At 49.2% G+C, this 27691-nt stretch overlaps 1 protein-coding gene across 1 annotated transcript; it reads right to left on the minus strand.

Moving 5' to 3' along the window:
* Positions 1-1502: 1502 nt before the first annotated feature.
* Bace1 (beta-secretase 1) lies at positions 1503-26534 on the minus strand. Its single transcript, XM_028783683.1, has 9 exons — positions 25781-26534; positions 11217-11305; positions 9013-9229; positions 7576-7713; positions 6752-6886; positions 5461-5562; positions 4870-5019; positions 4474-4645; positions 1503-3882 (listed from the first exon to the last, which is right to left on the minus strand). Exons 1-9 carry the CDS (start codon positions 26042-26044, stop codon positions 3641-3643), a joined length of 1509 nt encoding a protein of 502 aa, XP_028639516.1. The 5' UTR covers positions 26045-26534; the 3' UTR covers positions 1503-3640.
* Between the last annotated feature and the right edge of the window lie 1157 nt (positions 26535-27691).

Here is a 27691-nt window from a genome sequence, read left to right on the forward strand (position 1 = left end):
TCATGGGATGTTGGACTTCATTTGTCAATCAAGAAAGCTATGAAGGCCACGTTCCCTGTGTAGTGAGATGAGGGGAGGTGGCAGTCTGAAGCCATGCTCTGTGGACTCCCATTGGGAGGAGATAGTTTTCCCACATCCACTTACTGAGTACTTCTGGTTTTCATGTCTCAGAGAGCTGTGGCTTTGAGAACCTTGAGTCTTTTCCAATCTTTATCTTTACTCCTACAGGCTACAGGAAATGGCTTTAATTACCTTCTTTTTCAGAATTAAACAAGTGTTAATTGAGAAAAAATCTTGCATCTGGGGGAAGGGAAACATTATGTTACCAACAGTTGATGTTGTCCCGTTCTGGGACTAGGAGTGCTTATTGAATCTAGCAGTTTGTATTAGGATAGAAAAGACTTTCTCCTCTCTGAGCTAACCAAGTTCTCTTTCGTTTTTCCTCTTCCTTGCCTATGAGCTCATGGATGAGTTCTTTTCTCTTGCCTTATTTGTTCAGGTTGATTGACAAGCATGTTTAGGGGACTGGACTTCCCAGGGTTACCTTGGCATCTTTAAGGGGGAATGGAATGTCCTGAGTCCTCAGCTTTTTAGAGGTCAAGTGACCTCCTTTCTTTGGTTAATGAAGTACTTCTGTCTTCTTGTCTCCAGTTTGGTACTACTTGAACAGAAAAGGTGGCAAAATGGAAGTCTACTTCCTTTGTTCTTTTCCTGTGGGGCATTCCTTTTCTGTCTTATAAATCTTACCATTGCTCTCTCCCTTCAACTGTGGAGGCTCCAGCACTAGCAATGCAGTACCTCTCAGTGTCCCCTGAAAACTGTACATTGAAAGTGAGCATAGTCAAACATGGTGGCACAAGCCTGAAATCATGGCATATGGGAGGTGGACACACATGAGGGTCAGGAGTTCAAGGCTAGCCTGGGCTATATGAGACCATATCTCATCCTCCTGGCCCCTTCCTGTATAGACACACACACACACACACACACACACACACACACACACGGTTTCTATCAGGAGTGGTGGCACACACCTGTAATCCCAGCACTCAGGAGGCAAAGGCAGGAAGGTTGCTACAAGTTTGAGGCCAGCCTGGTCTACATGAGATGCTGTCTCAAAAAAAAAGAAAGAAAAGAAAAGAAAGAAAGAAAGGAAGAGAAAAACTACTTTTCTTTTCCTAAATAAATAAATAAATAAATAGATAGATAAATAAATAAATAAAATCTTAGAAGCCAAAAGAGTAGAGAGAGACAAAACCAGGACTAAGTTGGGGCCATGCTGTCTCTCAGAGCACGCCTGGGAAGGCAGCATTTTGGAGAGAGGCCCCTGCAGTTGGAGCCTTGTCACTGTGGCTCTGCCCTTGCAGAGAAAGAGTCAGGAAACCACTCAGAGTCTGCCACGCCTGCTCACATCACCTCTGCCCATCGGGCCTCAGTCCATGCAGACCAGTGGCAAAGCCCCACATGCAGTGTGGAGATAGGCCAGTCATTTTTCAGGAGACTTTGAAAATAGAACTGTATAATACATATTTTTACAAGCAAGAAGCTGTTGTCAAGATTTTTTTCTGTTTTACATATCAGAGTTCATAAGTTTATGATACAAAGGAGTTAACCATTAAAAGAAAAATAAATGCAAATTTCCCCGTTTAAAAAAAAAATAGAACACCAGTTACTAGGGTAAATAACAACTAGGTTGAGTTTTTTTTTTTTGCCCTGGAAAGAGATGGGAAAAAGCCAGTTTTTCCCAACATGGGTAGAAATTATAAAGCAGAATGTGGCGATTTCATGGTAGTGATCCTGGAAGCTTATTTACACTGTAGTTCTGAGCTGGAAGCGGACCGTCTCCATCTTCCTGGCAGTCTGTGGGTGTGGGGTATTCCTACTCAGCCAGAGCAGCACCATTGCAAGGGCAATGAAGAGGGCCCAGCTGGAAACTATGATGCAGGATTCTTATTTTATTGGTTTATGGCTTGTGGACAGCAGCTGGCTGGGGCCAGCAACTCCAGAGGCCCTGCTGGTGTCTCCTCCTCCTCAACTATTCCATGTTTGGCAGGTCCCCTACCTGAAAGCAGTGTAGAGCATACCAGGATAGGATACAGTGGTCATCCCAGGAAAACTCAGCTCTTCCCACTAACACTGGCTTCTTGTCTGTTGTGTTAGAACTGACAGGGAGGAGGTGAGTGTGGCCCCCACTGCCTAGCCCAAGAACCAGCCTGGGTACCCATGTACTATTGGGAGGGACAGCAGAGAGCAGGACAGAAAGACTGCTCTATCAGGAAAGAAGGGAGTAAGGAAGCCCCGAGGCTGCCATCCTTTCTCCAGGCAGCCTTGATACTGAAGGCAATGACATAGAAGCAGAAAGCCCTCTATCTTACATTCATTGTTTAATACTAGCCAATATGTGATATTTCCTTAGCCAGATAAATAGAGGGCCTTTGGAGAGGGCAAGAGAGTAACGAACCCACTCAGTATTCCATAAAGATCTTACTGTTTTGTACCACTGGGCAAAAAGAAATAAAATAAAAACAAAATGGAGGCAGAGGCAAATGTATCAGCCCTAACCCTGCTGAATGAATCTTGAGGGTTCTGCCTTTGTGGATCAGAGAGGAGAACTCTCCTGTCTGTTCCTTTTAGCACCTTAGTTGGAGTGAACCTATGCTGGGAAGACAATCCCCAGCCCTGCAATATTCTAACTGTTGTCCCACAGGGCACCTAGGACCTTAGGGTTGGGACATTTTAGTGCCACCTAGCATGTAGAAGAAGCAGGGAGAGACAGGTGGAATTAACAAGATAGGAATTCATCTGTCCAGTGGGACTTTTCTCATAAGCACTGTTCCTTTAAGAGTGTTAAAAAGAGCTCTTTGGCTAATAAGCCCTTTTCCCCATTTCATTTCACTTCAGACTGCAACCACAGACACATTGGGGAATGATACCTCTCTTAGTCCAGATGGGCTTCTGTCTTGGAGATGAGTCTAAACCTGGGCCTGGAAAGTGATTAGAGTCCTGCCTTTCCTAGCTTTGCCACCATCTCCTTCCTGTCTCTGTCCTGCCTCTCCTCATCTTGACTGCCCCCAGGAGTACAGACATTTGCATCACATAGGTTCTGGCTTATCTCAGGATGCAGTCTTTGTACCAGTGTAGGCTTGAGTCTACAGTCCCTATCACTAAAGCAACTGACAAACTGCATGTTCTTCTGCTGACTTTGGCCAGCAGGGAAATGAGATTGGCCCTTTCTCTGCCAGGGTACCACAGGGACACATGCCGGGTAGCCTGAGTATGACACCAGTACTTCTGGAAGGACGGAAAGAATACTTTGGGTTGGAGATTCTAAAGGATGCTAGGCAGAGGGTCAGGGCTGAAGCTTCAAGCAGCAAAATTTCCAACTCAAGTTTGTGGTGCCTAAGGGTATTCCTGCCACCAGAATGCTGCTTTCTTCCCTCTCCTGTCTCCTACAGGTGCAAGCCCTGTAATCCAGCTTGCCAGCTTTCTGTGTTCTGTCAAGGCAGAAGCATTTGGCAGGTCGGTGAGGGTCCTGAGGTGCTCTGGCCACAGGTACCATCCGTATCTCCAACTCATGTGACCAAAGGGAACCACCCAGATGTGGTCCAGGGGAATCTCCGTCATCTGTTCACGGGCCTCCTTATTTCAGCAGGGAGATGTCATCAGCAAAGTCGTCATGCTGATGACGCAGGCAGCGTAGGCAGCGCCACTGACATACCATGAGGCAGAGTGGCAGCATGAAGAGGGCGCAGATGGCAGCCATGACATAGGCTATGGTCATAAGTGTCGACTCATCTGTCTGTGGAATGTTGTAGCCACAGTCTTCCATGTCTGCTGTAACAAATGGACCTTCCACTGCCGCCGTCCTGAACTCATCATGCACTAGAGAAAGGATGGAGATGAACCGGTAGCTCTTACTGTCATAGTTTTGGTTATACAATTAAAAGAGCTTCCTGCCAGGGTCCCCTTGGAATCCACCCAAGTGAGGCTATGCAGAGCCCATCTTGGACAGAGTAAGCAGTAGGCAGGGACGCTAGTACTGAGGGAGGATGGTTTTCTTTCCAGGACCTTGGGAACTGCAAGGCTTTCCCATTTTCGAATCCAGTGGAAGTGATATCAAAAGTCAACAGTTCTGAGTTGACCAAAATCTAGTCCCTTACACACACAGCAGACTTACCTGTCCCTGTGAAAATCCAGCCACAAAGCCCTGGCCTGTTTTCTGCAGTAGCATTCAGCTACTGTGGGCAGCCAGCCACCCTTGCAGCTAGTCTTCCCGGGTGCCTGGGAAGCTATCAGTTCTACAACAGTGTTTCCCCACCAGGCATGCTCACCAGAGCAAGCCTTAGCTTAGCATTCATTCACACATGGTTGATTAGCCAGAGGCAGCTACTCCTACCTTCCAAACAGAAAGAGACCTGGGTATGAGCTGCTGACAGCAAGAACATGAACAGAGTGACCCCACACCCTCCTCACCATGGCAAGCGCTGACAGCAAAGCCAATTCGCTTTCGGGCTCGATCGAAGACAACATAGAAGCCTTCCATGATGACAGCTCCCATAACAGTGCCTGTGGATGACTGTGAGATGGCAAACTTGTAACAGTCGTCTTGGGACGTGGCCACATCTTCCACCGGCCGAAGGTATTGCTAAGGGTAAACAGTCCCAGGGTGAGAGCATGTCCTACTCTTCCTGCCTTCCTCTGCCTGTTAGTCACCTATACTTCGCTCTTCTTCAAGCCCTGAGACGTTGACTTTTCCCAGACCCCTTTGCCACTACACATTCATTTCGTTATTCAAGATGTAGCAAGCCATGTCTCTTTACATACTTTGTCTGCTTCTTGGCACCCCACTGTCTCAGCTTGGGAACATACCTGAGGAAGGATGGTGATGCGGAAGGACTGATTGGTGACTTCACCCATGAGGTAAAGTGAAATCACTGGGAAAATGTTCCAAGGAGTCGTGCCTGCTTGCCAGCACACCAGCTGCTCCCCCAGCCAGAAGCCATCCGGGAACTTCTCCGTCTGTTGACAAGAGAGGAATGTGAAGAGTCTGCCTGTCCCACCATCTCTTCTCTTGTGTTCAGAATCGTAGTGACAGTACCACTGTTTGCTTTTTCAGGGAATTTCCAAAGTGGCAAAGGTAAACTGAAGTCTAAGGGTCAGGAGGAGAAAGTAGGACACTGGGCTCATAGAGTTGTGTTAGGGTGACTGGGCGTGGCAGCTCGCACTGCCTATAGTCCCAGAATTTGGAAGGCTGAGGCATGAAGTTGTCAAGTTCAAGGTTAACCTGGGCTACATTCATGACCCTGTCCCAAATAAAAGAAAAAGAAAAGGTATCGCAATGCCAAGTCAACAGACCAGCTGTTTCTAAGCATCTGACAGGAAGGAGCTACGTGTACTGGGTGCATGCTAGACAGTGTGACTGTCACTGACTTGTGACACCTCCGCCCTTAGTCCACTGACCGAGGAGGCCGCCTTGATGGACTTGACCGCAGCTTCAAATACTTTCTTGGGCAAGCGAAGGTTGGTTGTGCCACTGTCCACGATGCTCTTGTCATAGTTGTACTGAGGAGAGAAAGGGGAAGAGGTGGGAGCGGTGACTGACAGCTAAGCTTCCTACTGGGGTTAGCATCGTAGCTTTCCCATTCCGTACGTGTACCTCCTTGGGTAAGTTGCGTAACTTCTGTGTACCTGTTTTCTTGTTCTAAACTGAAGAGAGTAACAGTGCCTACCTCAAAGGTTATCATAAGGATTAAACAAATCAAAAGGCCGAATGAAAGCACTAAGTAGGTCCTGGCAGATCCCAGGCACTTGGTAAGTACTGACTTCATCACCTAGTGCGGCTCGGTGTTCTCTAACTCGAAAACAGAAATGCCTTGTGCGGTATTTGTAACTTCTAGCACTCTTCTGTCGTCATTCTCCTTTACCATACGTTATAATGTAGAGAGGGGTGGCTCAGCGTGTGTGAAGCCGCAGGTTTGAGCCCCGATACTGCAGGGTGGTATATGCCTGTAGTGCACCTGAGACTCAGAGAAAGAAGGACCAGGAGTTCAAGGTCATCTCTAGCTACCTAGCAAGTCTGAGGCCAGCATGAGCTACATGGGAGCCTGTCTCAAAAAAAGCCAAAAAAAAAAAAAAAGAGTGCCGTTGAGATAGCAGGTAAGGGCATCTGCTACCAGGCATGATGTCCTGAGTTCAACCCCAGGGAGACCCACTAGTTACTGAAAATTTTCCTTGAACCCCCACACACAAGCTATGGCACATGCCCTATCCTCACCCCAATAAAGGTAAAAAAGTCTAGGGAAAGAGACCCCAAATATTGGCATTTGGGGGTATGCCAAGCATAGGGACTAACACTTCATACATGGGCTTTGACCTTCACAGTCTCTGAGAAAGTTTGTGTATTTTTACATCTGCTTTGTAGATGAGGAGTCTGGCACTATGTGAGGAGCCTGAAGACACTTAGTAACAGCAGGACTCAGGTCAGGTCCATCTAACCGCTGCCTCACAAAAGCCTTGCCCAAGGTCGTGAGAGGTAGTCACTAGAGTCCAGAAGGGAACTCTTCCATGCTGTCATTTCTGTACGTGAGCTCTGTGGTCCAGGCTCTGTGACTGCTCTGCCAGATCCTGCCCTTCACTGTAGGGCTGCTGTGGGATGCTGTCCTCAGCACAGGGCCCGTGCCTCCACTCTCATGGTGGCCTCCCAGTGTGGCACTCACCCCTGACTCTCTCGGGTCCCCTTCCATTTCATTACCTCCTTGCAGTCCATTTTCAGATCCTGGCCATTGATCTCCACACGTACGATGATCACTTCGTAATACCACTCCCGCCGGATGGGTGTGTACCAGAGACTGCCCGTGTATAGCGAGTGGTCGATACCACCAATGATCTAAAGGAAAAAGAGACAGACACCCGTGTCCTAGCACAGAAGGAGACCAGGTTACCCAAAACCAAATAGAGCAGCCATTTCTTGGGGTGCCAAGATTCTCTCTGATCTCCCATCATGCCCCATGCATGGTAATATTTAGTTTCCTAAATGTGTTCAGGAGAAGAAACACATCAGGATTATTTGTATCAAAATCTATAGCCCTTGACAGAAAGTTATTTAAACCTAAGCTAGTACAATAAATGTGGAATGAACTGATTATATGCTGCTTTCATACGTCTTCTTGTCTGTGCTTGTTGGAGAACCACTTGTTACTGTCCTAATTAATAAAGGGGCTTGAACTGAGTCTGGTGGCATACACTTGGAAGGAGGGGATGCTACAGGTCTGAGGCCAGCCTGGCCTACACAGTGAGTTCTGGGTCAGTCAAAGCTCCAGACACCCGCTCCTAACAGACTCCTTCCATACCTGCGCTCAGACTCTGACAGTAATCTACAGGACTAATTTTCATTGTCTTTGAAATGTACCTAATTGTTTCTGATCCTCTCCATGAGTGACTCACCTCCTTTCAAGAACAGCAGTGAAGAAACGAGTGGAAAAGGAAAGGAGGGAAGCAAGGATTGGGACTATAAAGGGGTTTCTTGATTCGGGCCATGAGGGAGAGGGCACATGGCCCCTCTGAGTGGTTACTCACCATGCTCCCTCCCACTGAGGCCAGTGCCTCCGTCTGGTTGAGGGGGAAGCCAGCGCCACAGAGCTGTAGAGAAAAGATGTTGGCAGTGTGGGTCTGCTTCACCAGCGAGTCGAAAAAGGGCTCCAACGAGTCGTCGGGCTGTGGCAGAGAGACACAAGAATAAATCCTCATACAGGGGCCCTACCAGGCAGAGGGCAGCTTCCTGCCTGTACTCAGGGCAAAGCCAGAGCTTGGGGATGTTCCTCAGAGAGACCTGGCTGAGCAAGTGCTCTGAGGCCATAGCACCTTCCACCCATCCCCTCCTGCACCTATCATAGCTGCACCTCTCTCTGTATCGTGCACACGTCAGTGCATGTGTGTGTGTGTTCCTATAGCGTGTGCACGAGTCAGTGCGTGTGTGTGCATGTGTGTGTGTGTCTTCCTATATCATGTGCACATGTCAGTGCGTGTGTGTGTTCCTATATCGTGTGCACGTGTCAGTGCGTGTGTGTATGCACATGTGTGCACACATGTATATGTATGTGTCTGTGCACACACATTTGGAAACCAAAGGACAACCTCGGATATTGTTCTTGAGAATCTGTGTACCTTTAAGACTATTTTCTGTGTGTGCGCTGGCCTGTGCAGCATGGGTGTGAAAGTGGGAGAAAGGAAGCGCAGGAATCAGTCTGTTCCTTCCACCACATGGCTCTTAGGCTTCCACAAGGGGTCTTGACCCACCAAGCCATTTCACCAGCCCTAGCTTGTTTTGTTTTTATGCTGGGCAGAAGTGGTTCACGCCTTTAATCCCAGCACCTGGGAGGCAGAGGCCGGTGGATCTCGGAATTCAAGGCCAGCCTGATCTACAGATCAAATTTCAGAACAGCCAGGGCTAAATGGAAAAACTCTATCTAAAAAAAAAAAAAAAGACTTTGTTTTTCTGAGTATGGATGTTTTGCCTGCCTCTATGCCTATGTACCATGCCTGTGCTTTGTGCCTCCAGAGACCAAAAGAGGGCATTGGATCCCTGGAAGTGAAGTTGTGAGCTGACATGTGAGTGCTAGGAATCAAACCTGGACGCCTTGAAAGAGCAGCAAGTGCTCTTAACTGTTAGTCCGTCTCTCTAGCTGCATCCTACCTCGGTTTCTAAGGCAGCGTCTCTCATTGGCTGGGAACTTGTCTAGTAAGCTAGGCTTACTGGCCAGGAAGCCCCAGAATTTACTTGACCCTGCCTTCCCAGAGCTAGGGATTATAAGTATGTAGTATCATACCCAGCAGTTTTGAAAATGCTAGTTGTGAGGATTCAACTCAAGACTGCTGGGTAAGCACTACTCCTTGAGCCATCTGTCCAGCCCCATGTTTACCACGTCAGTCCATCTTTCCCCCTTCTCTCTCCTGACTCCTTCCTTGTGTAGCATGCAGTGATCAACATGCAAGCAGCAGGCTTGGTTCTCTCACCCTGGCAATCTCAGCATAGGCCAGCCCTAGGATGCCCTCCCAGTTGGAACCATTGATGAAGAACTTGTCCGATTCAGTGATGGCAGCAATGTTGGCACGCACAGTGACGTTGGGGCCATGAGGGATGCTCACCAGGTCGGTGCCCAGTTCCCCCTCCCACTTGCCCTGGGTGTAGGGCACATACACACCCTTTCGGAGGTCTCGGTATGTGCTGGACCTATAAAAAAGAAGCAAAGCTATGACAATAGGTGTGTGTCGTTAAATATATTCCCAAATGCGCTCCTTACTGCATTCTAGAATCCACTCAGCTGAACAGCCCTAGACGTATCACCCAGAACAAAATGTAAAGCATCCCTGCAGATAGATTAGCTGTAGCTGGGGCTTGCTCTCCTGTCCGCATAGTTTATACTGTTGGACCTGAAGCTCAGGCTAAAGAACAAGATGGGCTTTGTACATTGTGTCTGTGGCTGCTGCAAAAACAGCTGTTGGACATCTCCTCCCCCACACCAGTTCCATCACAGTCCCAGAGAAAAAGAGCCATTGACTCACTTGCTGCCTTGGGGCCCAGTGGTACCAACTGAGTGGTGGAGAAAACTAGGCAGGGTGACTGTGGAAGCCATGGAATAGCCTCTAAAGGAAATTGGAACAAATATCCCTGCACAGCAGGCGGCCACTGGAATCCGCTAGAGTACTCACTGCTGTGGGGTGCCCTTCCCTTTCCTCTTTATCTTGTAACTACCCAGGGCTGGGCAGTGATGGCACTGTGTGAAAACTTACAATGGATGCCCTTGCTCTCATCTTACCCACACTCCTTCCCCAACTGTATTCTTAGGGAAAAAGGAAACAGGGCACTGGTTTGTACTTTCCTATAAGTCCCAGGCTTCCTCCTGTCCTCACACAGACATGCCGCCAGTACTGGCTTCTCCTCACCACATCCTCATTCTGCTTTTACGACCAGTCATTCACAACGCTCTTTACCATGTCTTACATAAAAAACCCATTCTAGCCCACCTCCCACCACCGAGCTGAACCCAGCTGGTGGCACAGTGGTACCCGGAGACAGTTCAGTGGGGTTCCATAAAGGACTCTTCTTATTTTCTGGCTTTTTAAAACTGAAGAGTAAGGTCATTGTTGTACATGGAGTACATGCACAGATGTGCACGCAGAGGCCAGAGGATAATCAGTCTCCATTTTATTTTTTATTTATTTATTTTTTTATTTTTTTTGGTTTTTCGAGACAGGGTTTCTCTGTGTAGCCCGGGCTGTCCTGGAACTCACTCTGTAGACCAGGCTGGCCTCGAACTCAGAAATCCTCCTGCCTCTGCCTCCCAAGTGCTGGGATTAAAGGCGTGCGCCACCACCGCCCGGCTCCATTTTATTTTTTGAGACAGGATCTTTCACTAAGCCTGAAGTTTTTAGCTGGCCAGAAAGCTAGATCTGCCCGTCTCAGCCTGCCAATGCTGGGGTTAACAGGCATGCAAGCCATGGCAGGCTTTAAGTAGGTACTAGAACTTAAAACCCAGTCCTCTTGCTTTCATAGTAAGTTCTTAGTCACTGAGCCATCTCCCCATCTCCCTTTTCTTTTTCTTTTTTTTTTTTTTTTTTTGAGAGTTGCTATGTAGCCCACACTGGTCTACACAGTGACTGGGATTACTGGTATATATCATCATGCCTAGCTCTTTCTTCTTGCTTAAATCATATTTAACTACCCCGGAGCAGCCCCCAGGTGAGAACATGGTGAAAGGCACTAACCACTAACCTGTTCAGCCTTCTAAACTGTAGCCACAACAATGTAGCCTATCCAGATAGACAGAGAATGAGATGGTTCGTGTTCTGCTCTAGGAGCCTTGGGGCGGAAGCGCTTCGTGTCTGCCTCTTTTTTTTTTTTTAAAGATTTATTTATTTATTATATGTAAGTACACTGTAGCTGTCTTCAGACACCCATATGAGGGCATCGATCTCATTGTAGATGGTCATGAGCCACCATGTGGTTGCTGGGATTTGAACTCATGACCTCTAGAAGAGCAGTCAGTGCTCTTAACCGCTGAGCCATCTCACCAGCCCTTGTGTCTGCCTCTTAACCCACCCTCTCCCACACGGTATCTTTCTTCCTGGCCCCAGCTGCCTCCTTTTGCTTCCCCCCTCCCTAGTAAGAAGAAAGGCTCTTGCTCTTGGACCCTCTCCCACCCCTCCCCAGGACTTACAGCTGCCTCTGGTAGTAGCGATGCAGGAAAGGGTGTGGGGCAGCCCCCACTGCAAAGTTACTACTGCCTGTGTCCACCAGGATGTTGAGCTGTCAGAGAAAGGGGAGAGAAAAGACATTGCAAACAGATAGTTCTGGACCCACCGGCCTATGGTCCTACTGTGTGTTCATGGAATAAGAGCAGCCAGGCTGACAGCATTGGAACCAAGGCCACAGATAGACTTTGAGGGTCCTCCCGAGCCTCAGAGACTGCACATGTGACTCTCTGTGTCATGCTAGTGTTTCCTGTCACCTGATCTTCATTATTTCCCTCTGCCATCAAGAGGGAGGCCTGTGCTGTGACTGATCCACTCTGTCTGGCACTGGCAAGGAAAGATGTGTGGGGTCTGTGAGTGGGGCACATTGGTACCCAGGTGTGTATAGGACTCCATGCCACATAATGTGGCTTCTCCTGAGTTACTTAAGCTTATGTGTGCCATCATCAGAAAGAATGGGGATCCAGGAGCCCCATGGCTAAGGGTGTACAGACTGCTGTGTCTGTGTCCTTTGCTGTGCAGCTTGCTAACATGTCCCCTGTTCTACTGCTTGTAATGGACTCCTCTTAGTGAAATGAATAGTATTCTTTTTTTTTTTTTTTTGAAAAAGGATCGGACCATTCATTCTCTTTAAATTGTAAAAACCAAAGAGAACATTAAAACTCATGAAAACCCCAAATAAACTCTGCGTCTTCATTTGCTTTCAGTTACCTGTGCTCATCACTGATTTTAGAAGTTGTTTAACATAAAGTAAAAAAAAAAAATTGACAACCTCTTCTATTTGGTCGCCCACCTTGGTGTAAGGGTTGTTCAGAGTTTTGGTTGTTGTTTTTAAATTGTTTTTCAAACTTGGAGATACTTTCTAGGTCAAACTGGTTGAAGCCACTGACCCTGGACTTGCACAAATGTCCAGTAGGCAACCTTTTGATGTCACAGAGCCAAAACCCCTGCCCACACGTCATGTCAGTGTACACATCCTACGAAGAGTCATGAAGTTTATGCATGTGCAGACAGACCACCCCTTATTTCAGCTTTCCTTACCTGCAGTCACTTTCCACTGTGACTTGTCTTAGCTTCCATCATGTGACACATGCCTAAAGCAACTTAAGAGGAAAGTATTTTGTGTTTCTGGTTTCCTCCTCTTCCTTTTTTTTTTTTTTTTTTTTTTTTTTTGTTACTGTTGTTTTTGAGGCAGGGTCTCCTGTCACCCAGGATGACACTTGAGCTCACTTTGGAACTGAAAGTGACTTTGACCCTTTATTCTCCCTCTGCCTCCAGGGTGTTGAGGTTACACACACATGCCACTGTGTGACTGTCCCTTCCTCCCCTCCTCTAGTAGTCAGCTCAGGGTTTCAGATGTTTCAGTCTATGGTCACTAGGCCACTTTGCTTTGGTATATACCAACATAGTACACCGTGTGACAAAGGAGACCTGTCACAGCAGCCAAGAAGCCAAGAAAGAAGAAGGAGCCAGAATTCTAATATGTCCTCCTAGAGTGTACCCCCAGTTACCTGACTTCCTCCCACTAGCACCACACTGAAAACACATGATCCTTTGGGGTGCACTTTAGATACAAGTTGTAGCAGCCCTGTTTCTTTACCACACCAGCATCCTTCAACCTTCTCTTCTCCAGAAGCAAATTTTAGTCTGAAGGTTCCTCGTCTTGCCATTTAGCCACCTCACAAATGAATTAGCTTTGTAAAACTAGTCACTGCTGTGACGCAGAGGGCATAGCAGGCCAGGTAAGGTCAGGCTCTGATGGCCTGACCCAGCCCTCAGCCAGACCAGACCATTATGGGGTTTGCTGTTTTAGAGGAGCAGGGAAAGGGCTCTGTCCTCAGGAAAAAAACAGCAGTCTGTCATGGACTTTCTCTGACCTCCAAAGCCCTGCACCTCAGCTTTTTCCAATGGCCTTCCCTTCCTTTCTCAGTGAAGTCAGCAGAGCTCTGACCTAGTCACCTTGAGAAGGTCACCACGTCCCTGAGCTTGTTCTGTTCCGTCTGTTAGGGCCTTCCCCACCCCCTCCAGGCTCAGCAGTGTCTATGGGCTGTGCTGGCTGCTTCCAGTGCCTGCTTAGGTTCCCTGATCACCCCCAAAGACTCCTCTACACTGGTGGCCAACCCTTGGACCCTGCCTCAAGACCTCCTCTCCAGCTCCCACTCCGGGCTGGGTTCCCATTTTCCTCCCTGCCCCCTTCTCTCCACCTCTACTCCTGTGCCTCTCCCTGGTTTCTGGGCAGCCACCAGTTAACAGCAGCTGTGCTTTTAGAAAAATCAATAGCGCTGGGAGGCTCCTCCACAGTCAGATTTCCAGCAGCTGGGTTAATGGTTAAAAGGCTTCACCCCCTTACCAGGACCCCTTTCTGTACCTTTAGGGCTTAGCTCCTAGCACCAGAAATGGTTCCCCTCCTGACACAGTCCCTGTAACCTGTTCATGGGAGGGACTACTTGAGATCTGTGTAAAGGCCAGCTCGAGCAGATTGGCAACTTCTTTACACTAGACTGGAGTCTCTCTATCCAGGTAGCCCCACCCCTCCACCCCCGTTGTTCAAGGCCTTTTCCTGTCTCCCCTCTCTTCAGGCCTCTCCCTTCTCTACCACAAGGTACTGATCCTTGTTTGCCTTCCAGTCCCAGCCTTACTCTTTCACCTGAGGAAGGTCTCTCTCAGACAAACAGGGCTAAGTCCAAGAAAGAACGACCTTCCTCAGTCCCGAGCCCCTCCGCCTCCCCAGCGTGCCCTATTCCAGGGCTTCAGACGCCTATTGGTCTTGCCTCTCCCTCTCCACAACAAAACAGGAAAACGGTGAGACTCCCTCCGCAGCAGTGTCTGGCTGTCCCTCCTATGCATGTGGAACAGCCTGCTGCTGGGAAGTGATTTCTGGGGCTGTCTTTCAACATTTCTATCTGAGCCCCCTGGGCAGCTCTTGGCAGCCTCTCCGTTTCAGCTTGGTGCAGCCCTGAGGCAGGAACTGAGCCACCCAGAACTCTCATTGTCAAACAAGGCAGTTAGTGGGGGAAAGAGTTGCAGAAGCCTCCTATCTCCTGGGCCCAGAGCCCACTCCAGTCTTCCTCAGCCTTCCTGGGCCTGAGGCTACCCCAGCCACTCTGTCCTTCCTCCTGGCTCGGGCCTCGGCTTTTATCTGGGCTGGGAAGACAATTCCCTCCTTGCTCCTCTGCCAGGCACCCATTCTAGACATGATCCTCTTTCCCTCCGGCTAAGTCAACCGCCATGCTCCATGGGCTCCCGCTCCTCCATCCCGACACCACGGAATCCGAATTCTTCCCACTGGCCTTTATACAAATGCCGAGTCTCTTCATTAAAAACAACACAAACCCTCCTGATTCTCACACCCGCCTCCAGCTACCCTCTCTTCACAAGCTAAGCTCTCAGCCAAGCTGTCTTCATTTCTTCACCTCCTACTCTTTCTCAAGCCATTCTAAAACTGGCTTTCCTGCATCCCGCCACTATGAAACAGCCCTTACTACAGTTCCTGATGATTTCACAGGGACAGATCCATGAGAGATCTTTCACATCACTCCCATGTCCCCTCTCAGGTCCTCTCTTGCCTCCCCCCCCCTCACAGGCTGACACCCCCAGCTTGGCTTTGTCTTCTTTCCCAGTACACTTTCCCATAGACACCTCCGAGTAGGGATGCCCAAAACCAACCTCTACTGGGTCCTCTTCAGTACTCTCTGTATTAGTAAGTGGTGGCACTATCCAATCTGTTCTGTAAGGCAGTAACCTCAGAGACTCTTTAATGGCTTTCTTCATCTCTGTCCCCAGTGTTCCCTTAGTCCTGTCCAGTCACCATCCTTTAAAGAGTGTTTGTATGTCTTATTTCTTTCCAGCTCCTCTACCACCCCTTGGCCCAGTTAGCTTATCCTGGGATATCACAGGGCTTCTTAACCTCAGCACACTCTCTCTCTCTCTCTCTCTCTCTCTCTCTCTCTCTCTCTCTCTCTCTCTCTCTCTCTCTCTCTCTCTCTCTCTCTCTCTCTCTCTCTTTCTCTCTCACTCTCTCTCTCTCTCTCTCTCTCACACACACACACACACACACACACATGTACACACACACACACAATATATATATAATCTTCTATGTATGCATGTGTGTACAGGAGGATGAGGTCAGCATAGGTTGTCAGATCCCCTGGAACTGAAGTTACAGATGGTTGTGAGCCACCATGGGGTCCTTGGAACTGAACCTTCTCTGCGAGAGCAGCAATATGTTCTTAAACCACTGACCCATCTGTGCAGCCTCCAATCTGAACTGTCCTGCCATGTCTGCCTTTGACCTCACCATTCTGTCTTCTGTCCCGTGGCCTGAGTCACCTTCCCAAGGTCAGATAGGACCAAGTTGCCCTCCTAAGACAGCAGACGTCGATTACTATGAAAACTTCTGGCTTGCACACTTCCTTCAGGGCATGTCCAACCTACCCTGCTCGAATGCTCAGCCTCAGGCAAGTCTTCAAACCCCACCACACATCACTTGCTCCTGCCTGGGAGCCCTGGGCCCTTCCCACAGAGTGGCACTGGCCGCTGCCTCTGCCTGACCCCTCCTCTTCTCAGTTCTATGTCTTAACTTCTTCATCTTTAAGCCTCAATATAAACTTCCTCCCTGGGGAGGAAGACCAGGGTCCATTCCCTTAACTGTAACTAACTGTAAGCTCCTTTACTGTTGGCTTCTCTGACTCTCGCCTTCCCTGTCTAAGAACTTTAAATCCTCAGTGTAGCCTTAGTTTGGTTTCCTAGTGCCTGACAAGAGGTGTTTCTTGAAAACTGGTTTTTCAAGTTTTTTAAAACAATAGGTGTTTCTTGAAAACTGGTGAGGGAGAAAGTCCCTCAGAGGCTCCCAATAGCTGGTTAGTTTTATGATCTGCCTTGCTTTCTTTACCTAGCTTGCCTTGTCTTGACAGGAGGTTCAGACCACATGTGTTGTAGCTTTCCTCCTAGTCCCCTAGCCTCGGGAGACCTAGGAGTCCCATGCCCAGGAGATTGAACTTGGGGTCAGGACTAGGTCAGTGCCAATCACTTAACAAACAAATGTGCTCCTTGGGGCCTCTGAGAGAAGGCAGCATCTAGGGAAGGGCTAACAAGCCCCACTGGGAGAAGCACACCTGCCCAGGTTCACTCTGCTATGCTCAGCAATAGTTCTCAGCAGATGTAGTAAACGTGAGGCTGGCAAGTTTAAGGTGGGTTCTGGGCTCCCTCAGTCCTACAGGGCTTAACCTCCACAGACAGGGATAGCTCAGAATCTTCTGGATGAAAGGGGGCCTTCCAAAGCCTCTATCTCCTGACCTGGAGAGATGTTGTGCTTTTTACTTTTGAACAAGACTAGATTATTAAGCGTCTTCAGTGTAGGCTAGTGGTTAGTTCAGGATAGGGCACTTCCCTAGTATGCACAAGGGCCCAGGTTCTGGTCCCAGTATGGTCTAAGAGTAAAACACACCTCCCCTGCCCCACAAACTTTCTCTGCAGCCTACCCCAGGCTCTGCCGCTTTTAAAAGCCCCTAGGGCAGAGGTTCTCTGTCCAAGTCTTCCAAAGAAGACATCTGTTTTCTTCTGTGTGTACATCAGAACTGGTGGTTAAGCAAGAACAAATCTTGGTGAAAAGCTGAGCTGGGGGAGGCTTTCTTCCATTCTGAAGAGAAACAGACCCAGAGAGTGTGAGCGACGTGGCCATCTTACAAACAAGCCACAAAGCCAATACCAGCCTCCACTGGCTCTAACCAACCATGAAGTATGGCCTTTTATGTTCTTGACCTTATGTTCCCTCCCATCTGGAGAGGAAGTATGTGGTAGAAGGGTACCCTGGTGATTCACAAGCTTTTGTGTGACTCCTCCACAGTGACTCTGGGTTTGGCCAGTGGGACATCAGCAAAGGCAAGGACTCCACCCCCCAAGGCAGTGCTTGTATTGCATACACGGATTGCAATCCATCAGTGATGAGCCCAAGTCTTGCCTCAAGGACTCTGTGCTGCCACAAACCTAGCAGTTGGGACAATTCGGCCTCTAGCTGACTTGCCAGCTGTCTGTAGCCACACAAATAAGTTCAAACAGGAGGACCTCAAGCCAACCCACAGAATCCTGAAAAATGACTTGCATTTTAAGTCACAGTGATTTGGAGGTTTCTTGCCCAGTGTTGGGCAACCTGTCCGAATGAAATCCTGTGACCCTTGACATTGGGGGCTACTGGCTAACCACTGGTCACTCCCAAGGAGCTTCTCTGGCCACTGTCCCCTGCCTCCGTGTGGTTCTTGTGACGTTGCCAAGGGGCATGATGACCTTGCCTGGGCACGGACACACAGCTCCTTCCCTTAGCTGCCACGCTCTCCTGCTGTATGCCTGACACACGGTCAGCTTTCCAGTCCTGGTCACATAGCCTGTCTCTCAAGGGTCTGGTAAGATGAAGCTCCTCTTCCTGCAGGTCCTCAGCATCGCCTGGCTTCTCTGGTTACCACTCCTCAAACCTCAGTCATTGAGTCATGCCTGCCTATCCCACCCACTAGGAGCTCCTAGAATGGAGTATCTACTGTTATCAATCATGGCCCCAGCAGGTGCTCACACCTCTCTTTTCCTTCCTTCCTTCCTTCCTTCCTTCCTTCCTTCCTTCCTTTCTTTCTTTCTTTCTTTCTTTCTTTCTTTCTTTCTTTCTTTCTTTCCTTGTAGTTTTTCAAGACAGGGTTTCTATGTGCAGCCCTGGCTGTCCTGGAACTCACACTGTAAGTCAGGCTGGCCTCGAACTCAGAGATCCACCCGCCTCCGCCTCCCAAAGTGCTGGGATTAAAGGCGTGCTCCACCACCACCTTGCTTTATTTTATTTTTCGAGACAGGGTCTTCCTCTGTAGAAAGGACAAACTTAGAACAGAGTGGCCTCAGACTCATGGCAATCCTCCTGCTTCCACCCACAAGTGCTAGAATTACAGGCATGTACCACCACACCTGGCTGACTTCTTACCCTGACAGCGGTTCTCATTTCCTGCAATTGGTTCCCTGTGACTTTATAGATGACAAGTGCTATTGCTAAGTGGCCAGGACAACTGCAGCCCTCTGTGCCTATGCACATAAACTGAATTTTCTTGGGCTCTGGTTCTTAGAGCAGCGGTTGCTCCAGACCTACTTGGTCTCAACTCTTGCTAAATGAGATTCATCAGATTTCTTCAATAGATACCATGTCCAAACCTGAGAAGGGATAAGGAAGGGCACAAGGAGCCTGGAGTCAGCAGCCATCAATGGAGTAAGGCCAACCGTTTCCTCCTGCCTCTGGCTACCCTGCAACTGTGTCCTGTTCCATTCCTTCCTACTTTGAACAAACGTAGCTGATCCCAGGGCCACAGATTCTTTCTCTAGCTCTAGCCTCTGCTTCCTTTGTTCTCCAGCCAGTAGCTGGTGCCCTGAAACAAGTATCACTCATCCCAGCTCAGGCCAGATTTTTAAGGGATCTTAAAAGGGGCTGGGTCACCCCAAACCAAACTTATTCAGTGCACCCTTCTGTCTTTAGCCAGGGTATCGTCTCCTCCAGACTCCAGGACAGTTCTTTTGCTGTCTATCAGTAGGGTGACGGAGTCAAAAACAGCATGGCTAATTGACAGGATGGCTTTTAAACTTTACTCCTGGTGCTGGGGATGGGACCAAGGTCCCATGCATGCTAACTACACACTGTACAAGAGCACAATACCCAACCATTGTGCTGGCTCCTGGGACCGCTTTTGTCCCTTCATTCCCTGTAGAAGCCACCTGGAAAACCCTTCCCCAGAGCAGCTATTAGCTACATGCTTGTCACTGTCAGACAGTGAATCCTTCTCTGGCATCAACTCAATTTCCTGCTGGTCCTTGAGTCACGCTCACCCACTGGGGAAAGCTAGAGTTCACCTTCTCTGTTCCCTGGCAAAATCTTCTTCACAGGCCATGAAAAGGAATTAGTGCTGGGGTCACTGACTCTGAGGGGGATCTTAGCAGAAAACAGCCATCCTGGTCACAGTGGGGTTACAATGAGCAGCAGAGAAGCCAACCACTGGATGACAGAAGACCTGTAGTCTGGGAGAACAGCCTAGGAGCCTCTACTCCCTGGGTCAGGATGCTCTTGAGACTAATGATTCAGCATCCTATCTCAGAATACTCATCTCACTCTCCTCAGAACCAGAGGACATGGTGGACCAACATCAGTGAATGCCTTCCACCCTCTGGAGCTCTCCTTCCAGGAGAACCTCTCTCTGGGACCAGGAAAACAGCCTGCCTTTTGCTCAGTCATCCCAGCGAGATGGATTACAGCAGAGAGCGAGACTCTCATGGGGGCTTCCCTGGGAGATCTCTTCTTGGATTTTCAATTAGAATTTTCTGCTTTGCTTTTTACCAGAATTGTCTAGAAATGCGCAGTCAGAGGACATCGTTCTCAACACTCTCCTCTCCCAAAGGAACCTATCTTTAGCTAGGAAGGCAGAGGAGTGTTTGAAACAATAGGAAGGGCTGGTGCCATCTGTAGCCCAGACCAGGACGGCCTCCATTGCAGATGTTTTTTTTCCTTCCCTGTCTCTACTTAATATTCCTCCTCCTCCATCATCACCATCACCATCACCATCATCATCACCGTCATCATCATTTCTTTCCATTCTTTCTCAAGGAACAAGATCTTTTGCTGACCCTGTGAGGTGATTACCAAGTCTATCAGTTGAGCCCTATCTCCCACCAGTTTCCAGATGCCTGTGGCCAGTTGTTGCCAGGTTCATCCCTTAAGGAGGGTTCATCCCTTAAGGAGGGTTCACCCATAAGGATGGTTCATTTCCAAGTCAATTAACATGTTCAAGATGATAAAATGGAAATTAACCCAGTGCTAGCACTTTGGACCTAAAGATACGGACTTGAATTTCAGCTCTGTTCCTAGCTGAGTAACTTCACAAAATCCCCTTAATCTCTTTCAGCCCCGGTTTTCTTATCACCAAAATGAGCAATGCTAATACCTAGGCCATATCATTAAACCAGAAAAGTAACTGTGGAAGCCAGGCACAGTGGCCCACCTGTAATCAATCCCTGGAGGGTGAGATAAGAGGATTACTGCAAATTCCAGATCATCCTGGCAGTATAGTGAGTTCTAGGATAGCCTAGGCTACAAGTTCTAGGATACCCCTGTCTTTTTTTTTTTCGAGGCAGGGTTTCTCTGTATAGCCTGAGCTGTCCTGGAACTCACTCTGTAGACCAGGCTGGCCTCGAACTCAGAAATCCGCCTGCCTCTGCCTCCCAAGTGCTGGAATTAAAGGTGTGCGCCACCACTGCCCAGCCAGATACCCCTGTCTTACTGGATGTCCTGGCCATTAAAAAAAAATGGGGGGGGGGAGAGAAAAATGGATGTGTAAGGTACTTGGTAAATCATATTGGTTTTAAAAAGCTTTCCTTCCTGCCCCCATCCCCCAAGACAGGGTTTTTTTGTGTAGCTATGGCTATCCTGGAACTTACTCTGTAGATCAGGCTAGCCTCCAACTCACAGATCCACCTACTTCTGCTTCCCAAGTGCTAGGATCAAAGGTGTGTGCCACCAGTCGCCTGGCTAAAAGCTTACCCCTTTGCTGTTCACCTATACAGACAAGCCAAGCGGTTAGGGAGGAGGGACTAGCGCCTTTCCTCATCCTTTCTCTCACCCCTTAACTCACAGGGACAGAACAGGGCTGGTTGACTGGCAGCATCCTGAGACCTTCTCTCCTTTCTCCCCTCACTGCCACCTCCCTCGTCAGGCCGTTGTCTAACAGATGCTTGTCTCACACACTACCCTATCCGAGCCCTCCTCCACATTAAAGTTGTCTTCCTGAAACCAAAATTAGACACCACCACCCCTCTTTCATAGGCTTCTGAGGTCTGCCAGCCACTTCCAGTACAAGGCCCGCAGCCTCCTTACAATTTCCAGCTTCTCACTACAGCTCATGCACGTCTTCCCACAGAGCGGAGCGGCGAGCCTGTGCCCTGTCAGAGACGTAGCTACTTTGCTCTGTGCCGTTTCCTGGACTCATCCTTCTTGGATACCACTGATGTTTATACATCCGTGTTCCGCACCAAATCGTAAGCACCCCAAAAGACTGGGGACTATTTCTCTCATGCACACAACAGTTGCTCAATAAATCTTTATCATACTGAAGTGACTGTTACCAAATTTCCTTCCTAACAAATTTCTCTTCAGTGTTAGGTCAGGGATGCTTATCCTATCGCAATGACATGCAGCTTTTCATTTGAAGGGAAAATGAGGCAGGATAGGAAACTGGGAAGATGAAGGGCTCATACCTGCGATCTCAGTACCAAGGAACCAGGAGTGCATACACAGTACATTTGGGGCCCAGGGGTGCTAGCAGGTGCAGTGATATTAAACTATATTCCTAGCCCACCCTGACTTTTTTCTTTCTTTCTTGAGACAGGGTCTTGTCAAATTACCCAAACTCCCCTGAACTAACTTTGTGGCCCAGGTAAGTCTCCAACTTATGATCCTGCTGCCTCAGCCTCTTGAGGAGCTGAGATTACAGACCTGAGTCACCAGGCCCAGTTAACAGCTCTATTTAAACATTGCGTAGCTCGCGGATTCATTCACTCAGCAGATGTCTGAGCTGGAAATTATCATACATATTAGAATGTGCGCTTTGGGGCTGGCGAGGTGGCTCAGTGGGTGAAGGTACTTGCAGCCTCGCCTGCCAAGCTATCTGAGTTCAGTCCCTGGAACCCACATGGTAGAAGGGGAGAACTCCAAGTTGTCTTTTAACCTCCACATCCAGGTGGTGGTATATGCACACACATACACTAAATAAATAAATAAATAAATATATAAAAACAAAAAGAGTATGAACTTAAGAGTTTTGTGGTGCTGGGGAATGAGCCTAGGGCCCCGTGCTTGCTAGGCTATCGTGCTACCACTGGGCTACATCTCTGGTCCCACGACCTTGAAGCTTGATGAAGGGAACAAAAATAGTGATAGCACACAGTTGTAGGGGGGAACCTCACAGTAGAAGGATGCTCTCAAGAACTACTCAAGACAATAGCATTGTAGAAGAACAAGGGTAAGGTAGGGCCTTAGCTTACTGACACACCACCTGACCAGGCGGTTATTTTTCAGAGCCTGTTTTCTCTTCTGAAAGCTGTGGATAAGGGAGAGAGACAGAAAAAGACAGAGAGAGAGAGAGAGAGAGAGAGAGAGAGAGAGAGAGAGAGAGAGAGAGAAAACACGTATACACATACATATACATGATTGCAGAAAGGGAGAACAAATAAACAAAGAGCAAGATAAGCTGGGCTTGGTGCCACACAGCCTCAATTCTAGCACTTGGGAGGCGGAGGCAAGCGGATCTTTTGGAGTTCGAGACCAGCCTTGTCTACATGGTAAATTCCGGTCAGCCAGGGCTACACAGTGAGGTCCTGTCTCAAAACCAAGCAAACCAACAGAACAAGAGAAGAAGCTGGGTTGTGACGGCCTACGCTTCTAATCCCACCTCTCTAAAAATTGTGTCTAGTCAGAGCTACATAGCAAGGGGTGGGGGTGGGGGCTGCAGCAAAACGAATATAAACCGGAACAAACTAAAATATGCACACCAAATTAAAATAAAACAACTGTATATACCAAACCGTGCCCTCCTGCCCTCTATCCTGTCCCGACAATAGTCCGTTCCAACTTACGCTGTGTCAGAATCACCAAGTTACCTCTGATGCCTTCTTCACATGATGTCACCAACCTGCTCGTCTATTTTATGACCTTCCTTGCATCCTGGCCTCCTTTCTCTCTCTCCCTTACTGAAACCTCACGCCTTCTCCACAGCACCTTGTACCTGAACTAGAAAGTGAGCTGCCCACCTCCCATACTCTATATTTCTACTCTCCCTAAAATTCAGACATCTGTTTGCTCGTTCCATATCATTCTCCAGTACCAATGATCTCAATTTCCCCCTCAGAGCCGAAGTCCAAACCATATAGCCTGACATTTAAGGCTTTTTGACATTTGGGCTCTGTTTTATTTACCTAAATTGATCTGGTCTCAGCATAAACCTGCAGTGTCAACTGGCCTGGCTTTCTCTCGTCTCCTGAACAAACACACATAAGCTCACGCACACAACTCATTCGTCTTGTTTCTCTCAGTCTACGGGCCAGAGTGGGGAGCAAGTGAGAAGCAATTACAGCGTGTTGGGAGAAGCGCCAGGTCCTGGCTGGGACGGCCCTCCTTCCTTTGCATCCTCCAGGACCTCACTCAAAGCACACCTACTCCATCAAGTCCCTGGAGCCAACTCTACCTTCCTCATCATTCTTTGTGCTCCTATATCTGTGCCTCTCAACCTTAAGGCATGCAGACACTTTGCCTCCCAGGCTCTAGGGTGGGGCCGTGAGAATTGACATGTTTAACAGGTCCTAAAGACAAGAATCTACAGGGCATCACTTTTGTCAGAAAGAGTACTTGATATTCTACTTCCTTTTCAAAGCCTTTAGTGTAGAGGTGTGTCTTCCATCTCTTTGTAGGTTAGACCCCCAGGCAATGGGAAATACCCTTTCAAATTCCAGATTTAACTGTGCAGCCCGAGTTTCATGCTTCTGATAGCCCCGTCAGGTAAGAAGAATGCTCATCTTTCTCACAGGCTGCTGAGGAGAGGAACAAAATAGCCACAGGGCAGAGGCTGGCTGGAATAGGGTCTGGATCAGAGCCATGTGCAACCACAGAGTGCCTCTGCTCAGGGTTCCCAAGGCTGGCGTGTGACCTCCAGCCCCTTGCTCTAGCTTCTAGCTGGGAGGGGAAGGCACTGACTAGCCCTGGACTTCTACTCTCTGCCAAGGGCTGGAGCACCTACATTGCATCTCGGGGAACCAAGGAAGTATGGCAACTGGTCCCCCAGTTCTAAATGTATTCAACAGGGTCCAGATTTTATGCTTCATTGTATAGCACAGAAGAGGCAGAAGTGGCCAGGACCGTTAAGGAGAAGGCAGTAATATTTACTGGGGATAAATTAACCCAGGGATTTCTTCTAGGCATCTCCGTCTACATGGTTTCTTTTAGTCCTCACACTTGTCTTGCAAAGGAGATCTCGTTTCCCATGTTTTAAAGAGAAGGCAATAGCCAACGAGAGTTATGTAAGTTGCCTAAGGCCACACGGCTGGAAAAAGGAAAGGCTAAAGGTGTTAGGTAGATCCCAGATTCCTGGCCTGTCTGACCCTAAAGTCCTTGCCGGCTGTATCACAGATCTGTGCAGTTGCACAGCACGTCACTGGAGTCCCAGGTCTCCACATGTCCCCTTCCCTGACATCTTGCCTTCTGTTGGCTCGGACTGAATTCTGGCTCTGGCCTGGCTCCCATACTCAGATTCCATAGTACTTCTGGGAAGTTACAGTGTACAGCAAAAAGGAGGGGTGAGAGGGGGAGACCAGGACTTCGGAGCTCCCAAAACAAGCTCGAGTGGCGTAAGCCAGCAAGTAACAAGAAAGTAGGGGTTTGTGGTTCTCCCATATCCAACTCCCTGAGTGAAAGGAAGTGTGGCTGACCTCCCTGACCCCAGCACGCCCCCACCTTTCCACACACTCGATGGACAAGCTTTGTGGACCCAGGCTGGAGCCACTGAGGCTAGCGCACAGAGATACACAGGATCAGATTCAAGGTGACACACAGAAGCATATGCAGAATCACAGTGCCACCAGTACCCAGACTCGCCCACAGAGGCGGCAGATGCACTCAGAGGTCAGCCAGCAACCCCACATGGACGGTAGCTGACTCAAGGCCACACTCCCAGTCAGCATAGGTAGAGGACACAACCTCCAGCAGCCACCTTAGGTACCTTGGCAATTGTTGGAAAAATTGTTGGGAAAAGACAGTGAGAGGTGTCTTTCCCCACGGCTGTGTGCCCCTCCACCTCGGAACCCTTGCAAGAGGGTTGCGGCTCCCCTAGGTTTATCATTTCTCAGACTGAGTTCAGTTCCCTTCTGGCCATGTTCTGAGGCAAGGGTGGGGGAGGGGCTAGAGTGGAGAGTTGGGGGTTGGGATAAACGAGGAGGAAGGGACTTTGGCGAAGTCAGAGTCTGTTGGGACTTGGAGGCTCCATGGCTGTTAGTAAGGCTCTCATTTTGCTGGCTTATGGCAAACCAGACTTGGGGAAAGGAGCTGATTTACCCAACTGGTGCCAGGATTCTTGGGTTCTCAAGAAGATGAAGGTGGGGATCTTAGATCCCCCCAGAACACTAGAGGATCGGGAGATGGAATATGAGACACTCTGGCCACTGACACCTGTTACAGTGTCCCTGTGCCTGGCCCTTCCCCAGGGTTGGGCACCACCACCGAAGTGCTTTCTTGGGGATGGGGGGATGGGGCAGTGGGAGTGAGAGGTGGGTAGTCAGTCCTGGGACTTGGCTGCCTGTGAAAGAGGGCGGGAAAGGGAAAGGCTACTTCCAGCCGGATCCTGGAGGAATAAGGGGGGCGTCATGCTGCACCCACCAAACAAGCCATCTATCTTAGCAGGGCAGCTTGCTTCATTCCTACCCTGTCACCCCTCTACCAAGCATGGAGGAGGGCTACTAGATCTGACCACCTTACCGTCTGTGGGGGGCTGCCCACGGTCATCTCCACATAGTAGCCCTGGCCGGACTTTCCCCTCAGGTTGTCCACCATCTCCACAAAGCTGCCTCTCCGGCCAGGCGGGTCTTCAGGTTCCTCGTCGATCTCCCGGGGCAGCCTCAGGCCCAGGGGTGGACCTGCCAGGCCGCTGCGAAGGGGCAGCCGGATGCCGAGATGGGTTCCCTGGGCAGGTAGCATTCCCCAGCCCACCCATAGTAGAAGCCAGTGCAGCGCCGGGGCCATGGTGAGCCCGGGCCTTGTGGCTCCGGTTGGCGACTGTCCCTCTTGCCTGCCCCTAAGTCTGGGTGGTGGTGGCTTCTCTCAGGAGAGCGGCCTCGGGGACATCAGGACTGCAGAGTCTGTAGGCCCCTCGCTCAGTTCCCGGTCCAGGCGGCGGAGAGTGGGCAGGAGAAATCCGTAGCGCACTAGAGGAGAGGACGATGGCGATCCGGGGGACCCAGCTATATCTGTACGGCGACCGCCAGCCTCAGCGGGGGGATCGGGCCCCTTGTGGTGCTGGGAGGGGCGGGCATGGCTATCCGAGCCCGCAGCTTTCGGGGTCTTCCAGGCAGACTTTGCAGCTTGGGGACCGACGGGGACTCCCGGCTCCTGCGGCTGCGTCGGCTGCTCAGGCCACCATAATCCAGCTCCCAGCTCCCAGCACCTAGGCAGGCTGGGGAGGCGGAAAGGCTTGTGGCGGTGGCTGTCAAAGCCAAAGGGTTTTTGCTTTTCCCTGGGATCTCTGGGAAGTGTAGTCTTCCCATGGCAGGCAGCCCAGCTTCCGGGGCTGAAAGGGGTCTGGGATGCCCTCTGCCGAGATGGAGTTCACTCTGCAAGACCCTAGCGGAAAGCATTTCCATTGCACTGGCAGAGCAAGAAGGAACCAATATCACACACCTCTCACCTGCTAATCTATCTATCTATCTATCTATCTATCTATCTTTCTTTCTTTCTTTCTTTCTTTCTTTCTTTCTTTCTTTCTTTCTTTTTTTTTTGGGGGGGGCACAGGGTCCTGCAAACATACTGTGCAGTCTAGGCTAGCTTCAACTTTGATGCAATTCTCCTGCCTCAGCTTCCTGAGTCAACACTGATTAACACCCCTAGCCCCGTGCGTACCCTATCATGCCAGCCACTTTACCCTTGCACAGGGGCAGAAAAAGATGCGCAGATCTCAAAAAAGATTAACCAGGGAGAACTGTAATTCTTGCCAACGGTGTTAAGAATTTGGGGGTATACCCCCAGAAGTGGAGCCACATGCCTTTAATCCCAGCACACGGGAGACAGTAGCAGGAGAATCTCTGTAAATTCGAGGACAGTTTGGTCTACATAGGCAATTCCAGGACAGTCAAGATTGCATTAAAGAAACCCTGCCTCAAAAAAGAAACAAAAAAAAAAATGGGGAATCTAGAAGAGGTGACATTTAATCTAAACTTTAAAATTGGAAATATTTTAAGGAGCAGAGTCTGGAGGAGCAAGGTTAAAGGGATGAGAGTATGCCAGTCACCAAACCATCACCAGGATCGGACAGGGAGACCTTTTCTGTTCAGAGCATTCAATCTGCTCCCGCTATGAGGTGGCTGCCTCTTCTATGTCTGAATTCATCTGTGCCTTTGATGGTTTCTTGATATGAATCCTCATGACCCACCTGATTACTGCCCACCAGTCAGACTGAGGATCAGTTGCTTTGGAAAGCTCTCAAGTGTCAGCGCTCCGAGGCATACCAACATACTCGTTGAGAAGAGCGTGAGATGAAGGGTGGTGTGGCCCTGATAGCTTAAAATTGTGTGACTATGCCATCTTACCGTTTATCAGAGATGGAAAGCCCTCGATAAAATCCAGCAGTCATTCTGATTAAAAAAAAAAAGTAAACTAGAAGGAAACATTTTAAAT

The sequence above is a fragment of the Grammomys surdaster genome, unplaced genomic scaffold (assembly GCF_004785775.1).
Source record: "Grammomys surdaster isolate TR1022 unplaced genomic scaffold, NIH_TR_1.0 1164, whole genome shotgun sequence".
Classification (NCBI taxonomy): Eukaryota; Metazoa; Chordata; class Mammalia; order Rodentia; family Muridae; genus Grammomys; species Grammomys surdaster.

Coding starts and splice junctions, on each gene's coding strand:
- Bace1 (XM_028783683.1), bottom strand. CDS start 26,044: ATGGCCCCGGCGCTGCACTGGCTTCTACTATGGGTGGGCTGGGGAATG. Junction 11,306..25,780: donor TGGGCAGCCCCCCACAGACG/GTAAGGTGGTCA, acceptor TTTCTCTGACAG/CTCAACATCCTGGTGGACAC. Junction 5,563..6,751: donor TGAAAATGGACTGCAAGGAG/GTAATGAAATGG, acceptor TTCTCTCCTCAG/TACAACTATGACAAGAGCAT.